The following is a 25,770-nucleotide window of genomic DNA, read 5'->3' on the forward strand; positions in this document are numbered from 1 at the left end:
CCATGTTACTGAACTGATACTGTCAATATGTATCCTCCCATCCACCATGTAGCCCATGTTACTGTCAATATGTATCCTCACATCTACCATGTAGTCCATGTTACTGAACTGATACTGTCAATATGTATCCTCCCATCCACCATGTAGTCCATGTTACTGTCAATATGTATCCTCCCATGTACCATGTAGTCCATGTTACTGTGAATATGTATCCTCCCATCCACCATGTAGTCCATGTTACTGAACTGATACTTTCAATATGTATCCTCCCATCCACAATATAGTCTATGCTACTGAACTGATACTGTCAATATGTATTCTCCCATCCACCATGTAGTCCATGCTACTGTCAATATGTATCCTCCCATGTACCATGTAGTCCATGTTACTGTCAATATGTATCCTCCCATCCACCATGTAGTCCATGTTACTGAACTGATACTGTCAATATGCATCCTCCCATCCACAATGTAGTCTATGCTACTAAACTGATACTGTCAATATGTATTCTCCCATTCACCATGTCGTCCATGTTACTGAACTGATACTGTCAATATGTATCCTCCCATCTACCATGTAGTCCATGCTACTGTCAATATGTATCCTCCCATCTACCATGTAGTCCATGCTACTGTCAATATGTATTCTCCCATCCACCATGTAGCCCATGTTACTGTCAATATGTATCCTCCCATCTACCATGTAGTCCATGTTACTGAACTGATACTGTCAATATGTATCCTCCCATCTACCATGTAGTCCATGCTACTGTCAATATGTATTCTCCCATCCACCATGTAGCCCATGTTACTGTCAATATGTATCCTCCCATCCACCATGTAGTCCATGTTACTGAACTGATACTGTCAATATGTATTCTCCCATCCACTATGTAGTCCATGTTACTTTCAACATGTATCCTCCCATACACCATGTAGTCCATGTTACTGTCAATATGTATCCTCCCATCTACCATGTAGTCCATGCTACTGTCAATATCAATCCTCCCATCTACCATGTAGTCCATGCTACTTTCAATATGTATCCTCCCATCCACCATGTAGTCCATGTTACTGTCAATATGTATCCTCCCATCCACCATGTAGTCCATGCTACTGTCAATATGTATCCTCCCATCCACCATGTAGTCCATGCTACTGAACTGATACTGTCAATATGTATTCTCCCATCCACCATGTAGTCCATGTTACTGAACTGATAATGTCAATATGTATCCTTCCATCCACCATGTAGTCCATGCTACTGTCAATATGTATCCTCACATCTACCATGTAGTCCATGTTACTGAACTGATACTGTCAATATGTATCCTCCCATCCACCATGTAGCCCATGTTACTGTCAATATGTATCCTCACATCTCCTATGTAGTCCATGTTACTGAACTGATACTGTCAATATGTATCCTCCCATCTACCATGTAGTCCATGCTACTGTCAATATGTATCCTCCCATGTAGTCCATGTTACTGTGAATATGTATCCTCCCATCCACCATGTAGTCCATGTTACTGAACTGATACTGTCAATATGTATCCTCCCATCCACAATGTAGTCTATGCTACTGAACTGATACTGTCAATATGTATTCTCCCATCCACCATGTAGTCCATGCTACTGTCAATATGTATCCTCCCATGTACCATGTAGTCCATGTTACTGTCAATATGTATCCTCCATCCACCATGTAGTCCATGTTACTGAACTGATACTGTCAATATGCATCCTCCCATCCACAATGTAGTCTATGCTACTAAACTGATACTGTCAATATGTGTTCTCCCATCCACCATGTCGTCCATGTTACTGAACTGATACTGTCAATATGTATCCTCCCATCTACCATGTAGTCCATGCTACTGTCAATATGTATTCTCCCATCCACCATGTAGCCCATGTTACTGTCAATATGTATCCTCCCATCTACCATGTAGTCCATGTTACTGAACTGATACTGTCAATATGTATCCTCCCATCTACCATGTAGTCCATGCTACTGTCAATATGTATTCTCCCATCCATCATGTAGCCCATGTTACTGTCAATATGTATCCTCCCATCCACCATGTAGTCCATGCTACTGAACTGATACTGTCAATACGTATTCTCCCATCCACCATGTAGTCCATTTTACTGTCAATATGTATCCTCCCATCTACCATGTAGTCCATGTTACTGTCAATATGTATCCTCTCATCCACCATGTAGTCCATTCTACTGTCAATATGTATCCTCCCATCCACCATGTAGTACATGTTACTGTCAATATGTATCCTTCCATCTACCATGTAGTCCATGTTACGGTCAATATGTATTCTCCCATCCACCATGTAGTCCATGTTACTGAACTGATACTGTCAATATGTATTCTCCCATCCACCATGTAGTCCATGCTACTGTCAATATGTATCGTCCCATACACCATGTAGTCCATGCTACTGTCAATATGTATCCTCCCATCTACCATGTAGTCCATGTTACTGTCAATATGTATCCTCCCATCCACCATGTAGTCCATGCTACTGAACTGATACTGTCAATAAGTATTCTCCCATCCACCATGTAGTCCATGTTACTGAACTGATACTGTCAATATGTATTCTCCCATCTACCATGTAGTTCATGTTACTGTCAATATGTATCCTGCCATCCACCATGTAGTCCATGTTACTGAACTGATACTGTCAATATGTATTCTCCCATCTACCATGTAGTTCATGTTACTGTCAATATGTATCCTCCCATCCACCATGTAGTCCATGTTACTGTCAATATGTATCCTCTCATCTACCATGTAGTCCATGTTACTGTCAATATGTATCCTCCCATCCACCATGTAGTCCATGTTACTGTCAATATGTATCCTCCCATCCACCATGTAGTCCATGTTACTGTCAATATGTATTCTCCCATCCACCATGTAGTCCATGTTACTGTCAATATGTATCCTCCCATCTACCATGTAGTCCATGTTACTGTCAATATGTATCCTCCCATCCACCATGTAGTCCATGTTACTGAACTGATACTGTCAATATGTATTCTCCCATCCACCATGTAGTCCATGTTACTGTCAATATGTATCCTCTCATCTACCATGTAGTCCATGTTACTGTCAATATGAATCCTCCCACCTACCATGTAGTCCATGCTACTGTCAATATGTATTCTCCCATCTACCATGTAGTCCATGTTACTGTCAATATGTATCCTCCCATCCACCATGTAGTCCATGTTACTGAACTGATACTGTCAATATGTATTCTCCCATCCACCATGTAGTCCATGTTACTGTCAATATGTATCCTCCCATCCACCATGTAGTCCATGTTACTGTCAATATGTATCCTCCCATCCACCATGTAGTCCATGTTACTGTCAATATGTATCCTCTCATCTACCATGTAGTCCATGTTACTGTCAATATGTATCCTCTCATCTACCATGTAGTCCATGTTACTGTCAATATGTATCCTCCCATCCACCATGTAGTCCATGCTACTGTCAATATGTATCCTCCCATCCACCATGTAGTCCATGTTACTGTCAATATGTTATTATATGTTCTTCAACAGTGAAATAAAAGTTTTACACACGTTCTCCCATTACTCAATTTGAAATTGAAAACGTTTCTAGAAGAGCAGGGAAGACATGTGCTGAAAAGTCATTGTCACACAGAGTGGGGTGTGCTAGCGGGACAACGGTGTCTCATCACCAGACACATCTAGATTTTACAAGGCTGGCACAAGCAGGTCCCACTCCACGCAGCAAAGTCACTCGTCTTCAGTGGGCGTCGCTCACCAGTGCACCACCCGTCCCGAGTCGGGCCTCAGCTTCTGGTTGAACACCTCGCTCTCTTGCTCTCTGCTAAAGATCCTCGTCGGTGTATTCCGGTTCAAATAAATAAGGCTCGGCCCCAAATTCTAACATTTCCTTTTTGTATTCGTAGTCAGACATGTCGGTAGCGTTGCGGTTTGAAAGGAAAAATAACTAGCTAGCTTGGTATATTAGTAACCGCCAGCTGTGTGTAATTACAGCAGACACCTTATTGTAGATTAGTAACTGCCAGCTGTGTGTGTTTTTAGTTATTTGTATCCGCCAGCTGTGTTTTTACAGCAGACACCTTATTGTAGATTAGTAACTGCCAGCTGTGTTTTTACAGCAGACACCTTATTGTAGATTAGTAACTGCCAGCTGTGTTTTTACAGCAGACACCTTATTGTAGATTAGTAACTGCCAGCTGTGTTTTTACAGCAGACACCTTATTGCAGACTGGAGTGTGCTTCTGAACCACGCCTCCCTAAGGGTTTGGGAACGAGGAAGTACACACATGCGCGTGCATTGAAATATCTCTTTAGTTGAACAAAATAGAATACAACGTTGTAGCTGAAGTTCAGAATGACACAACGTCATGTGTACAACATCTACAGACCTGCATTACAACACAGAGCTTTGTCCTTTATAAAAGGACATATCTGGGTGTTTTTGGAGTCTTTGTTCGTGTTTTTTCGGGACCCCATATACTACATGAGGATGAGGAAGTGATTTGCTCAGGTTTCTCAAAAACATGTGAAATCACATGGACCCTTCTATAATATGCCATTTACATATAAAAAATGTGAGATTTGGTTATAAAAAAGGAAACTTCTCCTTTAAATGAAGTCCTGAATCTACATGCTTTGTTCTAGTATGATTCTGACTCTCTCACACCTGTGTCTTCTTGGCGGTGATGGGAGTTTTAGCCTCTTGCTTCAGTTTGCTGTCCTGATGGGAAGGGGCCGGGGAGTCCGGGAGGCGGAGCCCAGGACGAGAACCGTCCAATAGCTTCACATCTGATCCTGCAGGAGTCAATTGATTGGTTAATACAGGTGACCTATTCACTGTGAAGAAATTCTAAAATAGACACTCTACCGTTGAGGCAGAGAGACACACAGACAAATCTCTCCCGCTCTCTCCCTAACGCTTCTTACACACACAGAGCCAGGTGTGTGTACTCACTGTGTGTGTGTTTGTTGTCTTGTGGTTTGTGGTGTCGCTGGGTGGGGCTGAAGGGGGAGGGGGGCAGCACCGGGGAGGGGAGCGGCTTCTCCTCTTTCACCCTTTGGTTCTGCAGTGAACACACAGGGTTAACACACACACAATGTACAGTACACAAACACACACTGTACACACACACTCTCTTTGTGTACTCACAGGTTTCTTGGGCTGGGAAGGGGACTGTCTCATTGGTGGGAGCTGAGGCATCTGGGGAGAATGTATCATCAGAGGGGAGGGGCTCTCCCTCAGAGGACCTATCACAACGGGAGAAACACCAGTATGGAAATTAGAGGTCTTCACGGATATACCCTAACCTGATTACCTGAGATCCAAACAGTCTGAAAATATGTCAAATATCGACCAGATCCAATATTATATTGATGAAAATAAATATCCTCTATATATCACATTTGGTACACATGGCAGTTGGTTCAGTCAAAATAATAAATCTCTCAAGTCAAAACAGTTCTGCTGGCTTTGAGCAACAATAAAGACCCGTTTGTTATCTGATACAGATCCGACCCAATTTGGATCCGATTCTCCCTCATCTTGGACATGCTTTGGGTCAGATCTGGTCCACTTCGGATCCGAATTGACGTGGATATATCCTGTCTGTGTCGAACGGGAAATTTCACGGATCCAATTCGGTTCAGATCTTCCTTTTTCGGGATCCAAGAATCCCTCTAGTGGGTGTTGTCTGCCTGCCTGTCTGCCTGTCTGCCTGCCTGCCTGTATTATCTCTCCTACCTGTATTGAAAGGCTCAGTTTTGATCCGTGGTGATGGTTGTGGATGTAGTATCTGCTTGAGCCCTTTCTGTGCCGGGTGCATGGTGCTCTGTTGCTGGGGGAACGACATCCCCTGTCCCGCCTGCTGCATGTGTGTGTGAGCGTGTGAGTGAGGGTGTGTGTGAGGGTGTGAGTGAGGATGTGTTGCGAGCCTCTGCTGTTGCTGGGTTGGAGCGGCCGCTGCCTGTGACTGAGTCTGCATGGCCTGCATGAGCTGAGACTGGACCCGCCCAGGAGACTGTGTGTGGGCCGGGGGCCGGGACTGGACCCGCCCAGGAGACTGTGTGTGGGCCGGGAGCCGGGACTGGACCCGCCCAGGAGACTGTGTGTGGGCCAGGGGCCGGGACTGGACCCGCCCAGGAGACTGTGTGTGGGCCGGGGGCCGGGACATGAGCTGAGACTGGACCCACCCAGGAGAGTGTGTGTGGCCCGGGGGCCGGGACATGAGCTGAGACTGGACCCACCCAGGAGACTGTGTGTGGGCCGGGGGCCGGGACTGGACCCGCCCAGGAGACTGTGTGTGGGCCGGGGGCCGGGACATGAGCTGAGACTGGACCCGCTCAGGAGACTGTGTGTGGGCCGGGGGCCGGGACATGGGCTGAGACTGGACCCGCTCAGGAGACTGTGTGTGGGAGTGTGTGTGTGCCGGGGGCCGAGACGACTGCAGGTACATGTGCATCTGGCTGAGCGGGAGGGGAGGGGTTTCAGAGTTAGTGGGCACGGCCTCCTCGTCGTCCTCAAATAGGGCTTGAGGGGGTTGGGCCGAGACCCCAGGATTCCGTGGGGGGTGGGGGGAGAGGGGAGACAAGGGCGAGGGAGGGAGGGTTGGGGAATGGGGAGGGAGGGTTGGGGAATGTGGAGGGAGGGCTGGGGGGAGGAGGAGCGGAGGCGGTGGAGGGGGGAGGGAGGAGGGGGGAGGCTGAGGGGGTTTGGGGGCCGCTCGGTTGCTGGGGCGGGACGGCTGCTGGGGGAGAGCGTTGTGGAGTGCTACAGAGAGAGAGAGAGAGAGAGAGAGAGAGAGAGAGAGAGAGAGAGAGAGAGAGAGAGAGAGAGAGAGAGAGAGAGAGAGAGAGAGAGAGAGAGAGAAAGATGAGAATGGGGGGAGAGGGACAAAAAGAGTAAGTACAGAAATAAATGATATTTCTAAAATCTAAATGTTTCATTAAAACCAAAACCCCTCGACACAATGAAGTGTAGAAATGTGTGGTGTGTGTCTGTTCATCCACATACCTGGGGAGAGCATGACGGAGGGCATGACGGCCTGGTGGTTGAGGAAGGGCTGTGTGCTCTCAGAGGTGTGTGTGGCCGGGTGTGTGTGTGTGTTGGTAGCGTTGAGGTGGGGGGGTCCGGCGGCAGGGGCACCCAGTTCATTACGGGGGGGCTCCCCCACCTGCTGGCTAAGATGGGGGGCCAGGAAGTGAGCTAGGGGGTCAAAGGTCAAAGAGGAGTCCAGAGAGGTCACGGGGACAGTGGGGATGGAGGGAGGAGGAGGGGGGGCGAAGGGGTGTTGATGCTGCTGCTGGGGGGGTTTGGATTGAACTAGGGGGGTCTGGGGGGAGGAGGGGTCCAGAGGGGCAGTGATGCTGACCCCGCCCCTGCTGGACTGGTGGGGTCTCTTACAGTATATATTGCTAGAGGAGGACTTTTGCTGCTGGGGGGCCAGCCCTGAGAGAGAGAGAGAGAAAGAGAGAGCAGGAGAGAGAGAGAGGGAGCAGGAGAGAGAGAGAGGGAGCAGGAGAGAGAGAGCGTGAGAGCAGGAGAGAGAGAGCGGGAGAGCAGGAGAGAGAGCGGGAGAGCAGGAGAGAGAACGGGAGAGCAGGAGAGAGAACGGGAGAGCAGGAGAGAGAACGGGAGAGAACGGGAGAGAGAGAGAGAGAGAACGGGAGAGAGAGAGAGAGAGAGAACGGGAGAGAGAGAGAGAGAGAGAACGGGAGAGAGAGAACGGGAGAGAGAGAGAGAAGACGAGAGAGAGAGAGAGAGAACGGGAGAGAGAGAGAGAGAGAGCGGGAGAGAGAGAGAGAGAGAACGGAGAGAGAGAGAGAGAGAACGGCAGAGAGAGAGAGAGAGAACGGCAGAGAGAGAGAGAGAGAACGGCAGAGAGAGAGAGAGAGAGAAGGGAGAGAGAGAGAGAGAGAGAGAACGGGAGAGAGAGAGAGAACGGGAGAGAGAACGAGAGAGAGAGAGAGAGAGAACGAGAGAGAGAGAGAGAGAGAGCGGGAGAGAGAGAGAGAACGGGAGAGAGAGAGAGAGAGAGAGAGAGAGACGGAGAGAGAGAGAGAGAGAGAGAGAGAGAGAGAGAGAGAGAGAGAGAGAGAGAGAGAGAGAGAGAGAGAGAGAGAGAGAGAGAGAGAGAGAGAGAGAGAGAGAGAGAGAGAGAGAGAGAGAGAGAGAGAGAGAGAGAGAGAGAGAGAGAGAGAGAGAGAGAGAGAGAGAGAGAGAGAGAACGGGAGAGAGAGAGAGAGAGAGAGAGAACGGGAGAGAGAGAGAGAGAGAACGGGAGAGAGAGAGAGAGAGAGAGAGAGAGAGAGAGAGAACGGGAGAGAGAGAGAGAGGAGAGAGAGAGAGAGAGAGAGAGAGAGAGAGAGAGAGAGAGAGAGAGAGAGAGAGAGAGAGAGAACGGGAGAGAGAGAGAGAGAGAGAACGGGAGAGAGAGAGAGAGAGAGAGAGAGAGAACGGGAGAGAGAGAGAGAGAACGGGAGAGAGAGAGAGAGAGAGAGAACGGGAGAGAGAGAGAGAGAGAGAGAGAACGGGAGAGAGAGAGAGAGAGAGAGAGAACGGGAGAGAGAGAGAGAGAGAACGGGAGAGAGAGAGAGAGAGAGAGAACGGGAGAGAGAGAGAGAGAGAGAGAACGGGAGAGAGAGAGAGAGAGACGGGAGAGAGAGAGAGAGAGAGAGAAGGAGAGAGAGAGAGAGAGAGAAGCGAGAGAGAGAGAGAGAGAGAGAACGGGAGAGAGAGAGAGAGAGAGAGACGGGAGAGAGAGAGAGAGAGAGAGAACGGGAGAGAGAGAGAGAGAGAGAGAGAGAGAACGGGAGAGAGAGAGACAACATAATGAAAACGATGTGTGTACAGGGCTTGACATTTAGGTCAATTTCCCAGCGGCACACCGGGCCAGTGCCAACTGAAAGCTACTGGCCCGAACGGAAAAACTATTGGCCCATATCAGGGGAGGAGTGGAAAGAGATGAAAGTAGCCAATAGTCTAATAGTCTATAACTATAATAACCTACCTCCACACACAAATCCTTACATTGTAACTTAATATCATATTGACATGAAAAAAATACAAACTTAGCGCAATCTCAAAAAGGGTGTTATTGTTAGTGACTTTGAACAGTGAGCAGGCTTGTAAGACCGTATAACATTAGATTTTTTTTGCCAAATAAGGTTCAGTTTTCCTCATTTTTTCCCACTCAAAATCACACCTTGTTTCTTTCTGACAGCTAAATTGGATGTTCAAAGTCCACAGCAATGCTTTAAATCACATCAGGAGGTCTGGAAAAAACCCTAACAAAAACCATACTGAAGTTCACCTTTAATTCAATTGCACACCTAGGAAGAGACAGTTGTGTTTGGCTAGTGGCGTTTCTGTACTGTACAATGCCCACCCCGTTGATAGAAATCATCATGATATCATTCTGTCAGGTGGTCCTACTTCACAGACAACATTTCATTGGGAAGGTTTTTGTGGGAAGCCTTTAGAAATGACTTTCTTGCATGCTAACTGTCTCCTGCATGCTAACTAGCTACACAACAACAGGCACACAGAAACAGGCTTTACTTCTTCAGAAAGATGCACAAATCCCTGATGCATTCTGTCGTTCTACTGACAGCTGCTTCACAACCAGTCGACTGACAGCTGCTTCACAACCAGTCGACAGAGCGTTGACTGAGAGCTGCTTCACAACCAGTTGACAGAGCTGCTTCACAACCAGTTGACAGAGAGCTGCTTCACAACCAGTTGACAGAGAGCTGCTTCACAACCAGTTGACAGAGCGCTGCTTCACAACCAGTTGACAGAGCGCTGCTTCACAACCAGTTGACAGAGCGCTGCTTCACAACCAGTTGACAGAGCGCTGCTTCACAACCAGTTGACAGAGCGCTGCTTCACAACCAGTTGACAGAGCGCTGCTTCACAACCAGTTGACAGAGCGCTGCTTCACAACCAGTTGACTGAGAGCGCTGCTTCACAACCAGTTGACTGAGAGCTGCTTCACAACCAGTTGACTGAGGGCTGCTTCACAACCAGTTGACTGAGGGCTGCTTCACAACCAGTTGACTGAGGGCTGCTTCACAACCAGTTGACTGAGGGCTGCTTCACAACCAGTTGACTGAGAGCTGCTCCACAACCAGTTGACTGAGAGCTGCTTCACAACCAGTTGACTGAGAGCTGCTTCACAACCAGTTGACTGAGAGCTGCTTCACAACCAGTTGACTGAGAGCTGCGCACTCCTGCTGCCCGACGTGATACCCCACTCAAACTATGTATTATGAGCCGTGTGTGTGTAGTGTTGTGTGTGTTACCTGTGTCGTCGCTGTCAGAGGAGTCACTGCTGCCTGATGAAGATCCCGTCTTCATCTTCATCACACTGGTCACCTCCAGAGCCTTCTCTACTGCTTCACACACACACACACAGGATGGGTTAACGCTCTCTCCCTGGATGGGTTAACGCTCTCTCCCTGGATGGGTTAACGCTCTCTCCCTGGATGGGTTAACGCTCTCTCCCTGGATGGGTTAACGCTCTCTCCCTGGATGGGTTAACGCTCTCTCCCTGGATGGGTTAACGCTCTCTCCCTGGATGGGTTAACGCTCTCTCCCTGGATGGGTTAACGCTCTCTCCCTGGATGGGTTAACGCTCTCTCCCTGGATGGGTTAACTGGTCATTCTGGTCAATATTATTTCACCATCTCTCCCTCTCACACGCAGACCCACGGTGAACACACACATCCTCTCCTGGTGTTTCATTATTTCACCACCACTCTCTTTTTCCATTATTTCACCACCACTCCCTCTTTCTCCCTCTCTTTCTCCATTATTTTTCCACCACTCACTCTCTTCCGTACCTCCTTCCCTACTTTTTACCTGGCTGTGATTTCTTCTTTCTAAGGCTGGTCGAGATGCATTTCTCAGGCTCTCTCCCTCCCCATCTCTCTCTTACCTGGCTGGGATTTCTTTTTCTTTCTAAGGCTGGTCCAGACATATTTCTCCAGCTCTCGGAGCGTCGAGGGTTTCAGCGTCTCAAAGTCGATCTCTATCTCGTCTGGGTTGGTGTTCTTGAGCGATGGCTCTCGTGATTGGATGATGTGGACGACGCGGCCAAGCTTGTCGCCGGGAAGTTTATTGATGTCCAGACTGAGCTGGCGTTTCTCCTCGTAGGACATTGGCTTACACCTGTCAGCTGCCCCGCCCACAAACACACCTGGGACACAGACAAATACATTAACATTTTTTAAAATATTATTTTTAAATCTTACAAAATCCCTCTCTCACTCACTCACTCGTGTCATCTTCTGCCTCCAGCGAGGCTGAGGGGGCAAGGGGGGTGGAGCCGGTCTGATGTGGGGCGCCCGGACGACTGTTCTTCATACTTTCTTTTTTACTGTGGAGAAAGAGAGAGATGAGAGCGAGTTGACAGAGCGTGTCAGAGAGAAATGATTAATCAATCAGAAACCTCCACTGTCCATCCAGGGTTTATCCATCCTACCCAGATTTCCCTACCTGGGCTTCTCGCCACCCATCCTACCTGGGCTTCTCGCCACCCATCCTACCTGGGCTTCTCGCCACCCATCCTACCTGGGCTTCTCGCCACCCATCCTACCTGGGCTTCTCGCCACCCATCCTACCTGGGCTTCTCGCCACCCATCCTACCTGGGCTTCTCGCCACCCATCCTACCTGGGCTTCTCGCCATCCATCCTACCTCGGTTTCTTGATCTTCTTGGGCGTGGTCACCGGCTCCTTGCTGTTTTTGCTCTTTCTGATTGGCTGGAGGATGGCAGGGGGAGGGATCTCCAGTGGCTCCTCCCCTCCTATCTTCTTCTTGTACTTGTCTTTATTCTTCTTCTCCTTCTCCCTCTCTTTTCTCTTGGGCTTGGTGGCCTGGGGCGTGGACAGAGCGGCCAGCTGTTCGTGAACAGCTTTGAGCTGTAGGACAGACAAACACACAGGAGGATGTTAAAAGAGAAACACAGCTTCCTCTAAACTCTTTCATTTTCTCCACCCCTACTTCCTCTTTTCTTTTACCGGTTCTGTGTTCAGGTGAAAATCCCTTGCTCTCCCTCTCCCTCTCTCTTCTCTTCTTTTCCTAACCCCTTTCTTAATTATTTTATTCTTTCTCTTTGGGTGAGTCAGTGTCAACACAGTGTTTTATCCTTCCTACACTTTCTTTACCTCTTTCACCCCCTTCACCCTCAGGAGATCCCTTCTCCTCTCCCCCTCACCTGTTCCTGTAGTTCAGCCAGTCTCTGTGTTCTCTCGTGTTCCAAACCTCCCTCGGAGGATTCTGATTCCGACGAGGAGGAGCTGTCATCGGAGGAGGAGGGGGGTCGGGGGGCTGGGGGCTGTTTGGCTGAGGGGGTGGGGAGGGGGTGGAGGGTGGGGACGGGGAGGGGGTGGAGGGCAGGGGAGGGGATGGGGAGAGGTTTGAGGGCTGGGGAGGGGAGGGGGGCCGTCTCCTCAAGCTCGTCTGGCATTTTGGCAAAGCGCATCTCAAATACGTCCTGTAGAGAGAGAAAGAGAGCTTTGTCAATGTTAACATATGTTTCCCATGCCAATAAAGCCCCTTGAATTGAGAGCGGTCAGAGCTATGAACCATGGGAACTTTAGTCCGTGGCACAGTGAGATTTGTAGTTCATCATTCATCCATTCAACACTGTTTATGTTGACACCTGTCATTTGTCTGAAAGTGCTGTTGGTTGGTTGGTTGTATTTTTTGTTTGTTATGATTGTCAGATGTGTTGTAGTTGTTCACCTGTAGTTTGCATGTCATAGCAACCATGTGTCGTTTGCGTGCCATAGCAACCATGTTGTGTAGTTTACCTGTAGTTTGCGTGCCATATTGACCACGTTGTGTAGTTTACCTGTAGTTTGCGTGCCATAGCAACCATGTTGTGCAGTTTACCTGTAGTTTGCGTGCCATATTGACCACGCTGTGTAGTTTACCTGTAGTTTGCGTGCCATAGCAACCATGTTGTGCAGTTTACCTGTAGTTTGCGTGCCATATTGACCACGCTGTGCAGTTTACCTGTAGTTTGCGTGCCATATTGACCACGCTGTGTAGTTTACCTGTAGTTTGCGTGCCATATTGACCACGTTGTGTAGTTTACCTGTAGTTTGCGTGCCATATTGACCACGTTGTGTAGTTTACCTGTAGTTTGCGTGCCATATTGACCACGTTGTGTAGTTTACCTGTAGTTTGCGTGCCATATTGACCACGTTGTGTAGTTTACCTGTAGTTTGCGTGCCATATTGACCACGCTGTGCAGTTTACCTGTAGTTTGCGTGCCATATTGACCACGCTGTGCAGTTTACCTGTAGTTTGCGTGCCATATTGACCACGCTGTGCAGTTTACCTGTAGTTTGCGTGCCATATTGACCACGCTGTGTAGTTTACCTGTAGTTTGCGTGCCATATTGACCACGCTGTGCAGTTTACCTGTAGTTTGCGTGCCATATTGACCACGCTGTGTAGTTTACCTGTAGTTTGCGTGCCATATTGACCACGCTGTGTAGTTTACCTGTAGTTTGCGTGCCATATTGACCACGTCATGGTCTGGGGGGTTGTATTTGTAACAGTTGGAGAACATCAACCGGACATCAGCAGCAAAGTCCTGAGCATCTCTGTACTGCCTGCTGTCCAGCTTATCCTGAGGGAACAAAGACACACACGGTGAGGGGAAAGAGACACGGTTACCAATTAACACAACCAGGATGTGAAAACCAGGGTTTCATTTAGGAAAATGTGGTGCCAGACATTTGACCGGCAGCGTTTTAATTTACCAGATCCATATGCATTGGGTGCATAACCCATTAGGGCGCCCACCCAAGGTGCTCAGAATGACAGAAATCACATTTAGATTATGGTAATTCATCTAACATCTAGCATGCAACTACAGGATGCAACAGCGTGTCCTTAACGAATTCCGATGCGCCTGGTGAAAACATAAACACCCCCCCATTCAATGTATTACCCAATAACCCCCTGATGCTACACCTTCAATGTATTACCCAATAACCCCCTGATGCTACACCTTCAATGCATTACCCAATAACCCCCTGATGCTACACCTTCAATGTATTACCCAGAACCCCCTGGTGCTACACCTTCAATGCATTACCCAGAAGCCCCTAGTGCTACACCTTCAATGCATTACCCAGAACCCCCTAGTGCTACACCATCAATGCATTACCCAGAACCCCCTGGTGCTACACCATCAATGCATTACCCAGAACCCCCTGGTGCTACACCATCAATGCATTACCCAGAACCCCCTGGTGCTACACCATCAATGCATTACCCAGAACCCCCTGGTGCTACACCATCAATGCATTACCCAGAACCCCCTGGTGCTACACCATCAATGCATTACCCAGAACCCCCTGGTGCTACACCTTCAATGCTTTACCCACAACCCCCTGGTGCTACACCTTCAATGTTTTACCCAGAACCCCCTGGTGCTACACCTTCAATGTATTACCCAGAACCCCCTGGTGCTACACCTTCAATGTATTACCCAGAACCCCCTGGTGCTACACCTTCAATGTATTACCCAGAACCCCCTGGTGCTACACCTTCAATGTATTACCCAGAACCCCCTGGTGCTACACCTTCAATGTATTACCCAGAACCCCCTGGTGCTACACCTTCAATGTATTACCCAGAACCCCCTGGTGCTACACCTTCAATGTATTACCCAGAACCCCCTGGTGCTACACCTTCAATGTATTCAGATCTATAAGAGGAGCAGATAGAAGTTCCTCTACGGTCTGTCTGGTCTTCCTCTCAGAGAGCTGGGAGGTCCGCTGCTGATGACGTCATCACTCATCCAATGAACAATGAGTGAGTGAGGGACCACTTTTGATGAGCTCACCTTGACGGTTCCGAGGTCCATAGGGTGTTTGATGATGTGGTGGTAGTCGTGGAGGCCGAGGGCGTGCGCGTCGACAGGCTTGTAGAACGGCCACGCGTAGGCAATGTGTTTCTTAGACAACATGTCTCTGATCAGACTCCCACAGAACAGCAGCTGCTCCTAGAAGAGGAGGAGAGGGGAAGAGAGGGGAAGAGAGGAGGAGGAAAAAGAAAGACAGGAAAGAAGACTTTATTAATCCATATGAGAAATGTGTCTTCAGCTGTACCCAGCCACTCTGATATACAGACAGACAACCCTAACTCTGTAGACAGGCAGACAGCCAACCCTAACCCTGTACAGACAGACAGACAGACAACCCTAACCCTGTACAGACAGACAGACAGACAACCCTAACCCTGTACAGACAGACAGACAGACAGACAGACAGACAACCCTAACCCTGTACAGACAGACAGACAGACAGACAACCCTAACCCTGTACAAACAGACAGACAGACAGACAGACAACCCTAACCCTGTACAGACAGACAGACAGACAGACAGACAACCCTAACCCTGTACAGACAGACAGACAACCCTAACCCTGTACAGACAGACAGACAACCCTAACCCTGTACAGACAGACAGACAACCCTAACCCTGTACAGACAGACAGACAGACAGACAACCCTAACCCTGTACAGACAGACAGACAGACAGACAACCCTAACCCTGTACAGACAGACAGACAGACAGACAACCCTAACCCTGTACAGACAGACAGACAGACAGACAGACAACCCTAACCCTGTACAGACAGACAGACAGACAGACAGACAACCCTAACCCTGTACAGACAGACAGACAGACAGACAACCCTAACCCTGTACAGACAGACAGACAGACAGACAGACAACCCTAACCCTGTACAGACAGACAGACAGACAGACAACCCTAACCCTGTACAGACAGACAGACAGACAACCCTAACCCTGTACAGACAGACAGACAGACAGACAACCCTAACCCTGTACAGACAGACAGACAGACAGACAACCCTAACCCTGTACAGACAGACAGACAGACAGACAACCCTAACCCTGTACAGACAGACAGACAGACAGACAACCCTAACCCTGTACAGACAGACAGACAGACAGACAACCCTAACCCTGTACAGACAGACAGACAGACAGACAACCCTAACCCTGTACAGACAGACAGACAGACAACCCTAACCCTGTACAGACAGACAGACAGACAACCCTAACCCTGTACAGACAGACAGACAGACAGACAACCCTAACCCTGTACAGACAGACAGACAGACAGACAACCCTAACCCTGTACAGACAGACAGACAGACAGACAACCCTAACCCTGTACAGACAGACAGACAGACAGACAGACAGACAACCCTAACCCTGTACAGACAGACAGACAGACAGACAACCCTAACCCTGTACAGACAGACAGATAGACAGACAACCCTAACCCTGTACAGACAGACAGACAGACAGACAACCCTAACCCTGTACAGACAGACAGACAGACAGACAACCCTAACCCTGTACAGACAGACAGACAGACAGACAGACAGACAGACAGACAGACAACCCTAACCCTGTACAGACAGACAGACAGACAGACAACCCTAACCCTGTACAGACAGACAGATAGACAGACAACCCTAACCCTGTACAGACAGACAGATAGACAGACAACCCTAACCCTGTACAGACAGACAGATAGACAGACAACCCTAACCCTGTACAGACAGACAGACAGACAGACAACCCTAACCCTGTACAGACAGACAGACAGACAACCCTAACCCTGTACAGACAGACAGACAGACAGACAACCCTAACCCTGTACAGACAGACAGACAGACAGACGACCCTAACCCTGTACAGACAGACAGACAGACAACCCTAACCCTGTACAGACAGACAGACAGACAGACAACCCTAACCCTGTACAGACAGACAGACAGACAACCCTAACCCTGTACAGACAGACAGACAGACAACCCTAACCCTGTACAGACAGACAGACAGACAACCCTAACCCTGTACAGACAGACAGACAACCCTAACCCTGTACAGACAGACAGACAGACAGACAACCCTAACCCTGTACAGACAGGTGTTTATATACACATCAGTGATTTGAACCTTCTGGTTGGCCAGCTTCTCTACTGCCGCCCCCCACTGTTTTAACCTTTTGTTTTATTAGGAGAATAATACCTGGCGCTTGGGGCTCCCGCTATGACTCGTTAACGCTCCGCCCCCAGGGACCCCCCCGCCTAGCCCCAGGTGGTGCTGGGAGTCGGGCTGGGCGGGCTCTCGTTTGGGCTGCTTCAGCGGGCGGTTGCTGCTCTCGCGGCGGGGGCGGGGGGGCTCTGTCGCCACGGGAGACGACTCACTGAGCTGGTCGTTGGCGGTGGGCGTGGTGGTGTCAGCCTTCCTCTTCTGGCTCTTCCTCTGCTGCAGGGGGGGTTAAAGGTCAGGGGCTAGAGGTCAAGACAACACCACACATTCCCTAAGCATGACACATGATGAGTTGATAAGTCGAGGTGCTAAAAGTACAAAAATAAACACGGTCCTCGCTGGGTCCCCGGGGCCAGGAATGAAGAGACATTCAACACGGAGTAAGATAATGACGGTACATGGGAACATCTCAGAGCATGACTGGAGGAAAGAGAGAGACTTCCTATATCAGACGTTAAGTAATATACGTTTGTCTCCTCGTTCCGCTCGACCACACACTTTCAGACTCCCGTACCCGCACCCCTTCTTTTCTCCCTCTGGTCTACTCACCTTAGCTGGGGGTGCGATGCTCTGGAGGATGGGTGGGGCAGCAGGGTGAAGGCCTGGGTTGGCTGGGGGGTGGTGGGGTACGTGGGTGAGGCCCTGGGCCAGGACATCCAGAGGGCTGACGGGGAAGGGGGGTCCCAGCTGGGGGGCGTGGGAGGGAGGGGTGGGGGGAACGCGAGGGGGATGGGTCTGAGGGGGGAGGGCGAGGGGGAGGGTGGGGGGCCCCTGGGATACGGGGAGACCCCGAGTCTGAGGGCCCGGCGACGGGGAGGAGAAACCTCGGGTGTGGGGGGTGGAGGAGGGAGATGAATCCTGGCCGGAGTCAGACTTAGACAGGAAACCTGGAGAGGAGGAGAGAGGGGGGATAGAGAGAGAGGGGGAGGTAGAGAGAGACAGACAGGGAGGGGATGGAGAGAGAGAGGGGGATGGAAGTCCACCCAGAGTAAAATAGAAGAGAGAATAAGCAACAGAGAGGGGAAGACAAAAAAGGAACAGAAGAGAAGGAGAGAAAGTACTCCATCAGTAATGACAACAGTGATCTGAATCCCTCCATCAGTAATGACAACAGTGATCTGAATCCCTCCATCAGTAATGACAACAGTGATCTGAATCCCTCCATCAGTAATGACAACAGTGATCTGAATCTTCCCATCAGAACAAATCAGACCGTTGGAACTAAAAGCCCCACCCCTACACCGTACCTGCTTCTCTCTGCCCCGCCCTCCGCCCCTTGGTAACCATGGGGATCTCAGTCTCCTCCTGGGGCATCTCAGAGATCTTCTGAAGAAACATCTTCTCTAGAGCCTCTGCCATCAACACTATGTCGTCACCAGGCTGCACACACACACACACACGTCAGTTAACCCTAGCCCTACTATTAGATTTATGTGTGTGTGTGTGTGTGTGTACTGTACCTTGTTGTAGATGTAACAGTTGGTGAACATGGTGTTGAAGTCCTGTATACATTCCTGGGCATTCCAATAGTAGCTGTTCTCCAGTCTCTTCTTGATGGTCCCCATGTCCATAGGAACCTTGATGATCTGATAGTAATCCTGGAGAGGAGAGGAGGGAGAGAGAGAGAGAGGACAGAGGAAGGGGGGAGAGGGAGAGAGAGAGAGAGGGAAAGAGAGAGGGGGGTTAGAGGGAGGGAGGAGAGAGGGATGGAGAGAGAGAGAGATAGAGGGAAAGAAAGACTCTCTCCCCCATATCTCCCTCTCACCTCCATCTCTCTCCCGCTCTACGGGAGCCTGGAGGGGCGATGAGAAGTGATTGTTCCCACACACACACTACTTACAGGCAGGCTGAGTTTGATGGCATCTACGGGAGCCTGGAAGGGCCATGAGAAGTGATGTTTCCACAGCGTCTTCAACAGCACCTTCAACAGGTACTGCAACACAATAAACCTATTACCAACCCACCACTCAATCAACCAACCCACCAACCAACCCACCACTCAATCAACCAACCAACCCACCACTCAATCAACCAACCAACCCACCACTCAATCAACCAACCCACCACTCAATCAACCAACCCACCACTCAATCAACCAACCCACCACTCAATCAACCCACCACTCAATCAACCAACCCACCACTCAATCAACCAACCCACCACTCAATCAACCAACCAACCAGGGCCCTATAAATCTGCAATGGGGAGAACACGGACAGAATCATGGAATCCAGATATTAAAACAGAATTCAACAATATAAAAAAATGTATTGAAGAACTCAGTAGGAAATCAACTAAATGTATTGAACTTCAAAATGCATCAGTGATTCTCTCTCCCCCACCCTCCCGAAGAGGCAACAGCAGAGGAATGCCCGTCTGTGTGCTTTTTGTCTAGTAATTTGTGTAGCCGTTAGCGATGATGTTAATGATAACCTTCTGGTAGATGAAAAGGCTTTCCCAGAAACCTTATCTATTAAATGTTAACTACAAAGTAGCGTATGTCTACGTGGCAGACTGATATCATAATTATTTACATCTATCCAGTGGCCATTTTGTTTAGCTAACTCTGCAGTCCCGAGTGCTACAGAAACATCGCTAACAAAACAACGGTCTCAGGCTGGTGCACAGTTAAATTAAAGGGTAGGTAAATCCACAAATTAAAATGTATTTAATTTTTCCCAGACCTCAAAAGTGGTGTCATGATTAGAGGTCGACCGATTAATTAGGGCCGATTTCAAGTTTTCATAACAATCGGTAATCGGCATTTTCGGACACCGATTATGGCCGATTACATTACACTCCACGAGGAGACTGAGTAGCAGGCTGACTACCTGTTACGTGAGTGCAGCAAGGAGCCAAGGTAAGTTGCTAGCTAGCATTAAACTTATCTTATAAAAAACGATCAATCTTAACATAATCACTAGTTAACTACACATGGTTGATGATATTACTAGTTTATCTAACGTGTCCTGCGTTGCATATAATCGATGCGGTGCCTGTTAATTTCTCATCAAATCACAGCCTACTTCGACAAACGGGTGATGATTTAACAAGCGCATTCGCGAAAAAAGCACTGTCGTTGCACCAATGTGTACCTAACCATAAACATCAAAGCTGTTCTTAAAATCAATACACAACTAAATATTTTTAAACCTGCATATTTAGTTAATATTGCCTGCTAACATGAATTTCTTTCAACTAGGGAAATTGTGTCACTTCTCTTGCGTTCTGTGTAAGCAGTCAGGGTATATGCAGTAGTTTGGGCTGCCTGGTTTGTTGTGAACTGTGTGAAGACCATTTCTTCCTAACAAAGACTAATTAATTTGCCAGAATTGTACATAATTATGACATAACATTGAAGGTTGTGCAATGTAACAGCAATATTTAGACTTAGGGATGCTACCCGTTAGTTAAAATACGGAACGGTTCCGTATTTCACTGAAAGAATAAACGTTTTGTTTTTTTCGAAATGATAGTTTCCAGATTTGACCATATTAATGACCCAAGGCTCGTATTACTGTGTTATTATATTATAATTAAGTCTATGATTTGATAGAGCAGTCTGACTGAGCGGTAGTAGGCAAACAGCACTTTCATGCATTTGCGAGCAGCTCTTTGCTGTGCTTCAAGCATTGCGCTGTTTATGACTTCAAGCCTATCAACTCCCAAGATTAGGCTGGCACTTCTTACCTGAGAAAATTGAAGACTCATGTTAAAAGGAACCACCAGCTTTCAAATGTTCTCATGTTCTGAGCAAGGAACTTAAACGTTAGCTTTCTTACATGGCACATATTGCACTTTTACTTTCTTCTCGAACACTTTGTTTTTGCATTATTTAAACCAAATTGAACATGTTTCATTATTTATTTGAGGCTAAATTGATTTTATTGATGTATTATATTAAGTTAAAATAAAAGTGTTCAATCAGTATTGTTGTAATTGTCATTATTACAAATATATATATATGTAATAATGACAATTACAACAATACTGAATGAACACTTATTTTATTTATATAGTATATATATAAATAAATAAATGTCGGCCGATTAATCGGTATCGGCTTTTTTGGTCCTTCAATAATCGGCATCGGCGTCGAAAAATCATAATCGGTCGACCTCTAGTCATGATGTGGTTTAAGCATTGATGTGGACTGAATATCACATTTTGTTCTATTAAAAAAAGTGTGAGTTTGAGAGCGAAAACTGAGAAAAACAGAAACCTGAAAAAACTCCACGGAATAAGGCAAAAAATATATAAAACATTTTATTTTATATGGCCCCGACCGACAGTACAGTATCAGTAGTCAATGCTAGTTGTTCTGTGGTTCGAGAAAGAGAGACACACAAACACACACACTACCTGTAGCTGGTTGGTCTGTCGTTTAGGCCTCGAGGGGTTCCATGTCTCGGGGGGCGGGGGGTTACAGGAGAGGGAGCGGGGGGCGGGGTCTAGGCTGCTGCCCGCCTCCAGGCCGTCTCCCATGGCAACGGAGGCAGGGCGTAGCAGGCGGGGAGGGGGAGAGTCCCAGTCAGACAGTTTGGACCCGGGAGAGGAGGCAGGCTAGACTTGGAAGCCCTCTCAGGCCATCACACAAAACGCTGGACTCTCTGGAGGGAGGAGGAAGAGTAACGTCATCATCATCATCATCACAGCCCACTGGATTCTCTAGGAGGGGGAGGAAGAGTAACATCATCACAGCCCACTGGATTCTCTAGGAGGGGGAGGAAGAGTAACGTCACAGCCCACTGGATTCTCTAGGAGGGGGAGGAAGAGTAACATCATCACAGCCAACTGGATTCTCTAGGAGGGGGAGGAAGAGTAACATCATCACAGCCCACTGGATTCTCTAGGAGGGGGAGGAAGAGTAACATCATCACAGCCCACTGGATTCTCTAGGAGGGGGAGGAAGAGTAACATCATCACAGCCCACTAGATTCTCTAGGAGGGGGAGGAAGAGTAACATCATCACAGCCCACTGGATTCTCTAGGAGGAGGAGGAAGAGTAACATCATCACAGCCCACTGGATTCTCTAGGAGGAGGAGGAAGAGTAACATCATCACAGCCCACTAGATTCTCTAGGAGGGGGAGGAAGAGTAACATCATCACAGCCCACTGGATTCTCTAGGAGGAGGAGGAAGAGTAACATCATCACAGACTTGTTTACAATGCTGTGCGTTTTTGTTGCCGATCTTACTTTGATACCTGACGGTTTTTTACTTTTTCATTACCGTATATTTTTACTTTTTCCCTCACTCAACTTTTTTCATTCAACTTTTTCACCCCGGAGGTTTTATCTGGACATGGTTCGTCAGGACTTCAAACAGCCGAAGCTAAGTAACATTAACATGATGCCTTCTAATTGCAGTCGTTGTACTTATAATATACAGGAGAACGATCGCCTTACGGCAAGGATAGCTGTGCTGCAAGCCCAGCTTCAGACGCGATCGTTAGGCAAGGGTAATTTCAGTGTAGGAAAGGATGAAACAGCGTCTGTGCCACCAGTAAGTACAGATAGTAACGTTAGTATAAACCCCCTCGCACGGTCCCCGCAGCCGGACATCTTTCTCATGGCTTCTGGAGGGAAACGCTGTAGGAATGCTCAACCGGTGTCGCTTATTCAGCCGACAGAAACTTTCAACCGGTTCTCCCCATTAAGCGAGTCGGAGTCGGAGGCCGAGACTTCTCTGGTCTCTACTCCTCCCGTTGTGGGGTCTGAGACGCCGACGGCTCCCACCATTAGCTCTGACAAATTGAAAACCCTAGTCATTGGCGACTCCATTACCCGCAGTATTAGACTTAAAACTAATCATCCAGCGATCATACACTGTTTACCAGGGGGCAGGGCTACCGACGTTAAGACTAATCTAAAGACGGTGCTGGCTAAAGCTAAAACTGGCGAGTGTAGAGAGTATAGAGATATTGTTATCCACGTCGGCACCAACGATGTTAGGATGAAACAGTCAGAGGTCACCAAGCGCAACATAGCTTCAGCGTGTAAATCAGCTAGAAAGATGTGTCGGCATCGATTAATTGTCTCTGGCCCCCTCCCAGTTAGGGGGAGTGATGAGCTCTACAGCAGAGTCTCACAACTCAATCGCTGGTTGAAAACTGTTTTCTGCCCCTCCCAAAAGATAGAATTTGTAGATAATTGGCCCTCTTTCTGGGACTCACCCACAAACAGGACCAAGCCTGGCCTGTTGAGGAGTGACGGACTCCATCCTAGCTGGAGGGGTGCTCTCATCTTATCTACGAACATAGACAGGGCTCTAACTCCTCTAGCTCCACAATGAAATAGGGTGCAGGCCAGGCAGCAGGCTGTTAGCCAGCCTGCCAGCTTAGTGGAGTCTGCCACTAGCACAGTCAGTGTAGTCAGCTCAGCTTCCCCCATTGAGACCGTGTCTGTGCCTCGATCTAGGTTGGGCAAAATTAAAAATGGCGGTGTTCGCTTTAGCAATCTCACTAGTATAAAGACCTCCTCCATTCCTGCCATTATTGAAAGAGATTGTGATACCTCACATCTCAAAATTGGGTTACTTAATGTTAGATCCCTCACTTCCAAGGCAGTTATAGTCAATGAACTAATCACTGATAATAATCTTGATGTGATTGGCCTGACTGAAACATGGCTTAAGCCTGATGAATTTACTGTGTTAAATGAGGCCTCACCCCCAGGTTACATTAGTGACCATACCCCCCGTGCATCCGGCAAAGGCGGAGGTGTTGCTAACATTTACGATAGCAAATTTCAATTTACAAAAAAAAAACAACAATGACGTTTTCGTCTTTTGAGCTTCTAGTCATGAAATCTATGCAGCCTACTCACTCACTTTTTATAGCTACTGTTTATAGGCCTCCTGGGCCATATGCAGTGTTCCTCACTGAGTTCCCTGAATTCCTATCGGATCTTGTAGTCATAGCAGATAATATTCTAATTTTTGGTGACTTTAACATTCACATGGAAAAGTCCACAGACCCACTCCAAAAGGCTTTCGGAGCCATCATCGACTCAGTGGGTTTTGTCCAACATGTCTCTGGACCTACTCACTGCCACAGTCATACTCTGGACCTAGTTTTGTCCCATGGAATAAATGTTGTGGATCTAAATGTTTTTCCTCATAATCCTGGACTATCGGACCACCATTTTATTACGTTTGCAATTGCAACAAATAATCTGCTCAGACCCCAACCAAGGAGCATTAAAAGTCGTGCTATAAATTCTCAGACAACCCAAAGATTCCTTGATGCCCTTCCAGACTGCCTCTGCCTACCCAAGGACGTCAGAGGACAAAAATCAGTTAACCACCTAACCGAGGAACTCAATTTAACCTTGCGCAATACCCTAGATGCAGTTGCACCCCTAAAAACTAAAAACATCTGTCATAAGAAACTAGCTCCCTGGTATACAGAAAATACACGAGCTCTGAAGCAAGCTTCCAGAAAATTGGAACGGAAATGGCGCCACACCAAACTGGAAGTCTTCCGACTAGCTTGGAAAGACAGTACCGTGCAGTATCGAAGAGCCCTTACTGCTGCTCGATCATCCTATTTTTCCAACTTAATTGAGGAAAATAAGAACAATCCGAAATTTCTTTTTGATACTGTCGCAAAGCTAACTAAAAAGCAGCCTTCGCAAATGGAGGATGGCTTTCACTTCAGCAGTAATAAATTTATGAACTTCTTTGAGGAAAAGATCATGATCATTAGAAAGCAAATTACAGACTCCTCTTTAAATCTGGGTATTCCTCCAAAGCTCCATTGTCCTGAGTCTGCACAACTCTGCCAGGACCTAGGATCAAGGGAGATACTAAAGTGTTTTAGTACTATATCTCTTGACGCAATGATGAAAATAATCATGGCCTCCAAACCCTCAAGCTGCATACTGGACCCTATTCCAACTAAACTACTGAAAGAGCTGCTTCCTGTGCTTGGCCCTCCTATGTTGAACATAATAAACGGCTCTCTATCCACCGGATGTGTACCAAGCTCACTAAAAGTGGCAGTAATAAAGCCTCTCTTGAAAAAGCCGAATCTTGATCCAGAAATTATAAAAAACTATCGGCCTATATCGAATCTTCCATTCCTCTCCAAAATTTTAGAAAAAGCTGTTGCACAGCAACTGACTGCCTTCCTGAAGACAAACAATGTATACGAAACGCTTCAGTCTGGTTTTAGACCCCATCATAGCACTGAGACTGCACTTGTGAAGGTGGTAAATGACCTTTTAATGACGTCAGACCGAGGCTCTGCATCTGTCCTCGTGCTCCTAGATCTTAGTGCCGCTTTTGATACCATCGATCACCACATTCTTTTGGAGAGATTGGAAACCCAAATTGGTCTACATGGACAAGTTCTGGCCTGGTTTAGATCTTATCTGTCGGAAAGATATCAGTTTGTCTCTGTGAATGGTTTGTCCTCTGACAAATCAATTGTAAATTTCGGTGTTCCTCAAGGTTCCGTTTTAGGACCACTATTGTTTTCACTATATATTTTACCTCTTGGGGATGTCATTCGAAAACATAATGTTAAATTTCACTGCTATGCGGACGACACACAGCTGTACATTTCAATGAAACATGGTGAAGCCCCAAA

At 47.7% G+C, this 25,770-nt stretch overlaps 1 protein-coding gene across 10 annotated transcripts in view; it reads right to left on the bottom strand.

Moving 5' to 3' along the window:
- The window catches only part of LOC106594040 (bromodomain-containing protein 4), a 78,264-nt gene that overhangs the window by 34,041 nt on the left and 18,453 nt on the right, over positions 1-25,770 (bottom strand). For 6 of the 10 annotated variants that reach the window (XM_045710089.1, XM_045710090.1, XM_045710074.1 and 3 more), the window contains 18 exons: positions 21,540-21,787; positions 19,018-19,110; positions 18,638-18,775; positions 18,425-18,557; positions 17,727-18,064; positions 17,154-17,393; positions 14,926-15,084; positions 13,573-13,701; positions 12,278-12,556; positions 11,758-11,981; positions 11,338-11,438; positions 10,998-11,258; positions 10,363-10,455; positions 7,073-7,507; positions 5,804-6,829; positions 5,213-5,310; positions 5,018-5,126; positions 4,730-4,857 (listed from right to left, as the gene is read on the bottom strand). In XM_045710089.1, coding sequence (XP_045566045.1) covers positions 4,730-4,857; positions 5,018-5,126; positions 5,213-5,310; positions 5,804-6,829; positions 7,073-7,507; positions 10,363-10,455; positions 10,998-11,258; positions 11,338-11,438; positions 11,758-11,981; positions 12,278-12,556; positions 13,573-13,701; positions 14,926-15,084; positions 17,154-17,393; positions 17,727-18,064; positions 18,425-18,557; positions 18,638-18,775; positions 19,018-19,110; positions 21,540-21,662 — 4,107 coding nt within the window. In that variant the 5' untranslated portion in view covers positions 21,663-21,787. The remainder of the gene's footprint in view (positions 1-4,729; positions 4,858-5,017; positions 5,127-5,212; positions 5,311-5,803; positions 6,830-7,072; positions 7,508-10,362; positions 10,456-10,997; positions 11,259-11,337; positions 11,439-11,757; positions 11,982-12,277; positions 12,557-13,572; positions 13,702-14,925; positions 15,085-17,153; positions 17,394-17,726; positions 18,065-18,424; positions 18,558-18,637; positions 18,776-19,017; positions 19,111-21,539; positions 21,788-25,770) is intronic. The other 4 variants (XM_045710093.1, XM_045710100.1, XM_045710085.1 and 1 more) reach the window with 3 other exon arrangements.

The sequence above is a fragment of the Salmo salar genome, chromosome ssa02 (assembly GCF_905237065.1).
Source record: "Salmo salar chromosome ssa02, Ssal_v3.1, whole genome shotgun sequence".
NCBI lineage: Eukaryota > Metazoa > Chordata > Actinopteri > Salmoniformes > Salmonidae > Salmo > Salmo salar.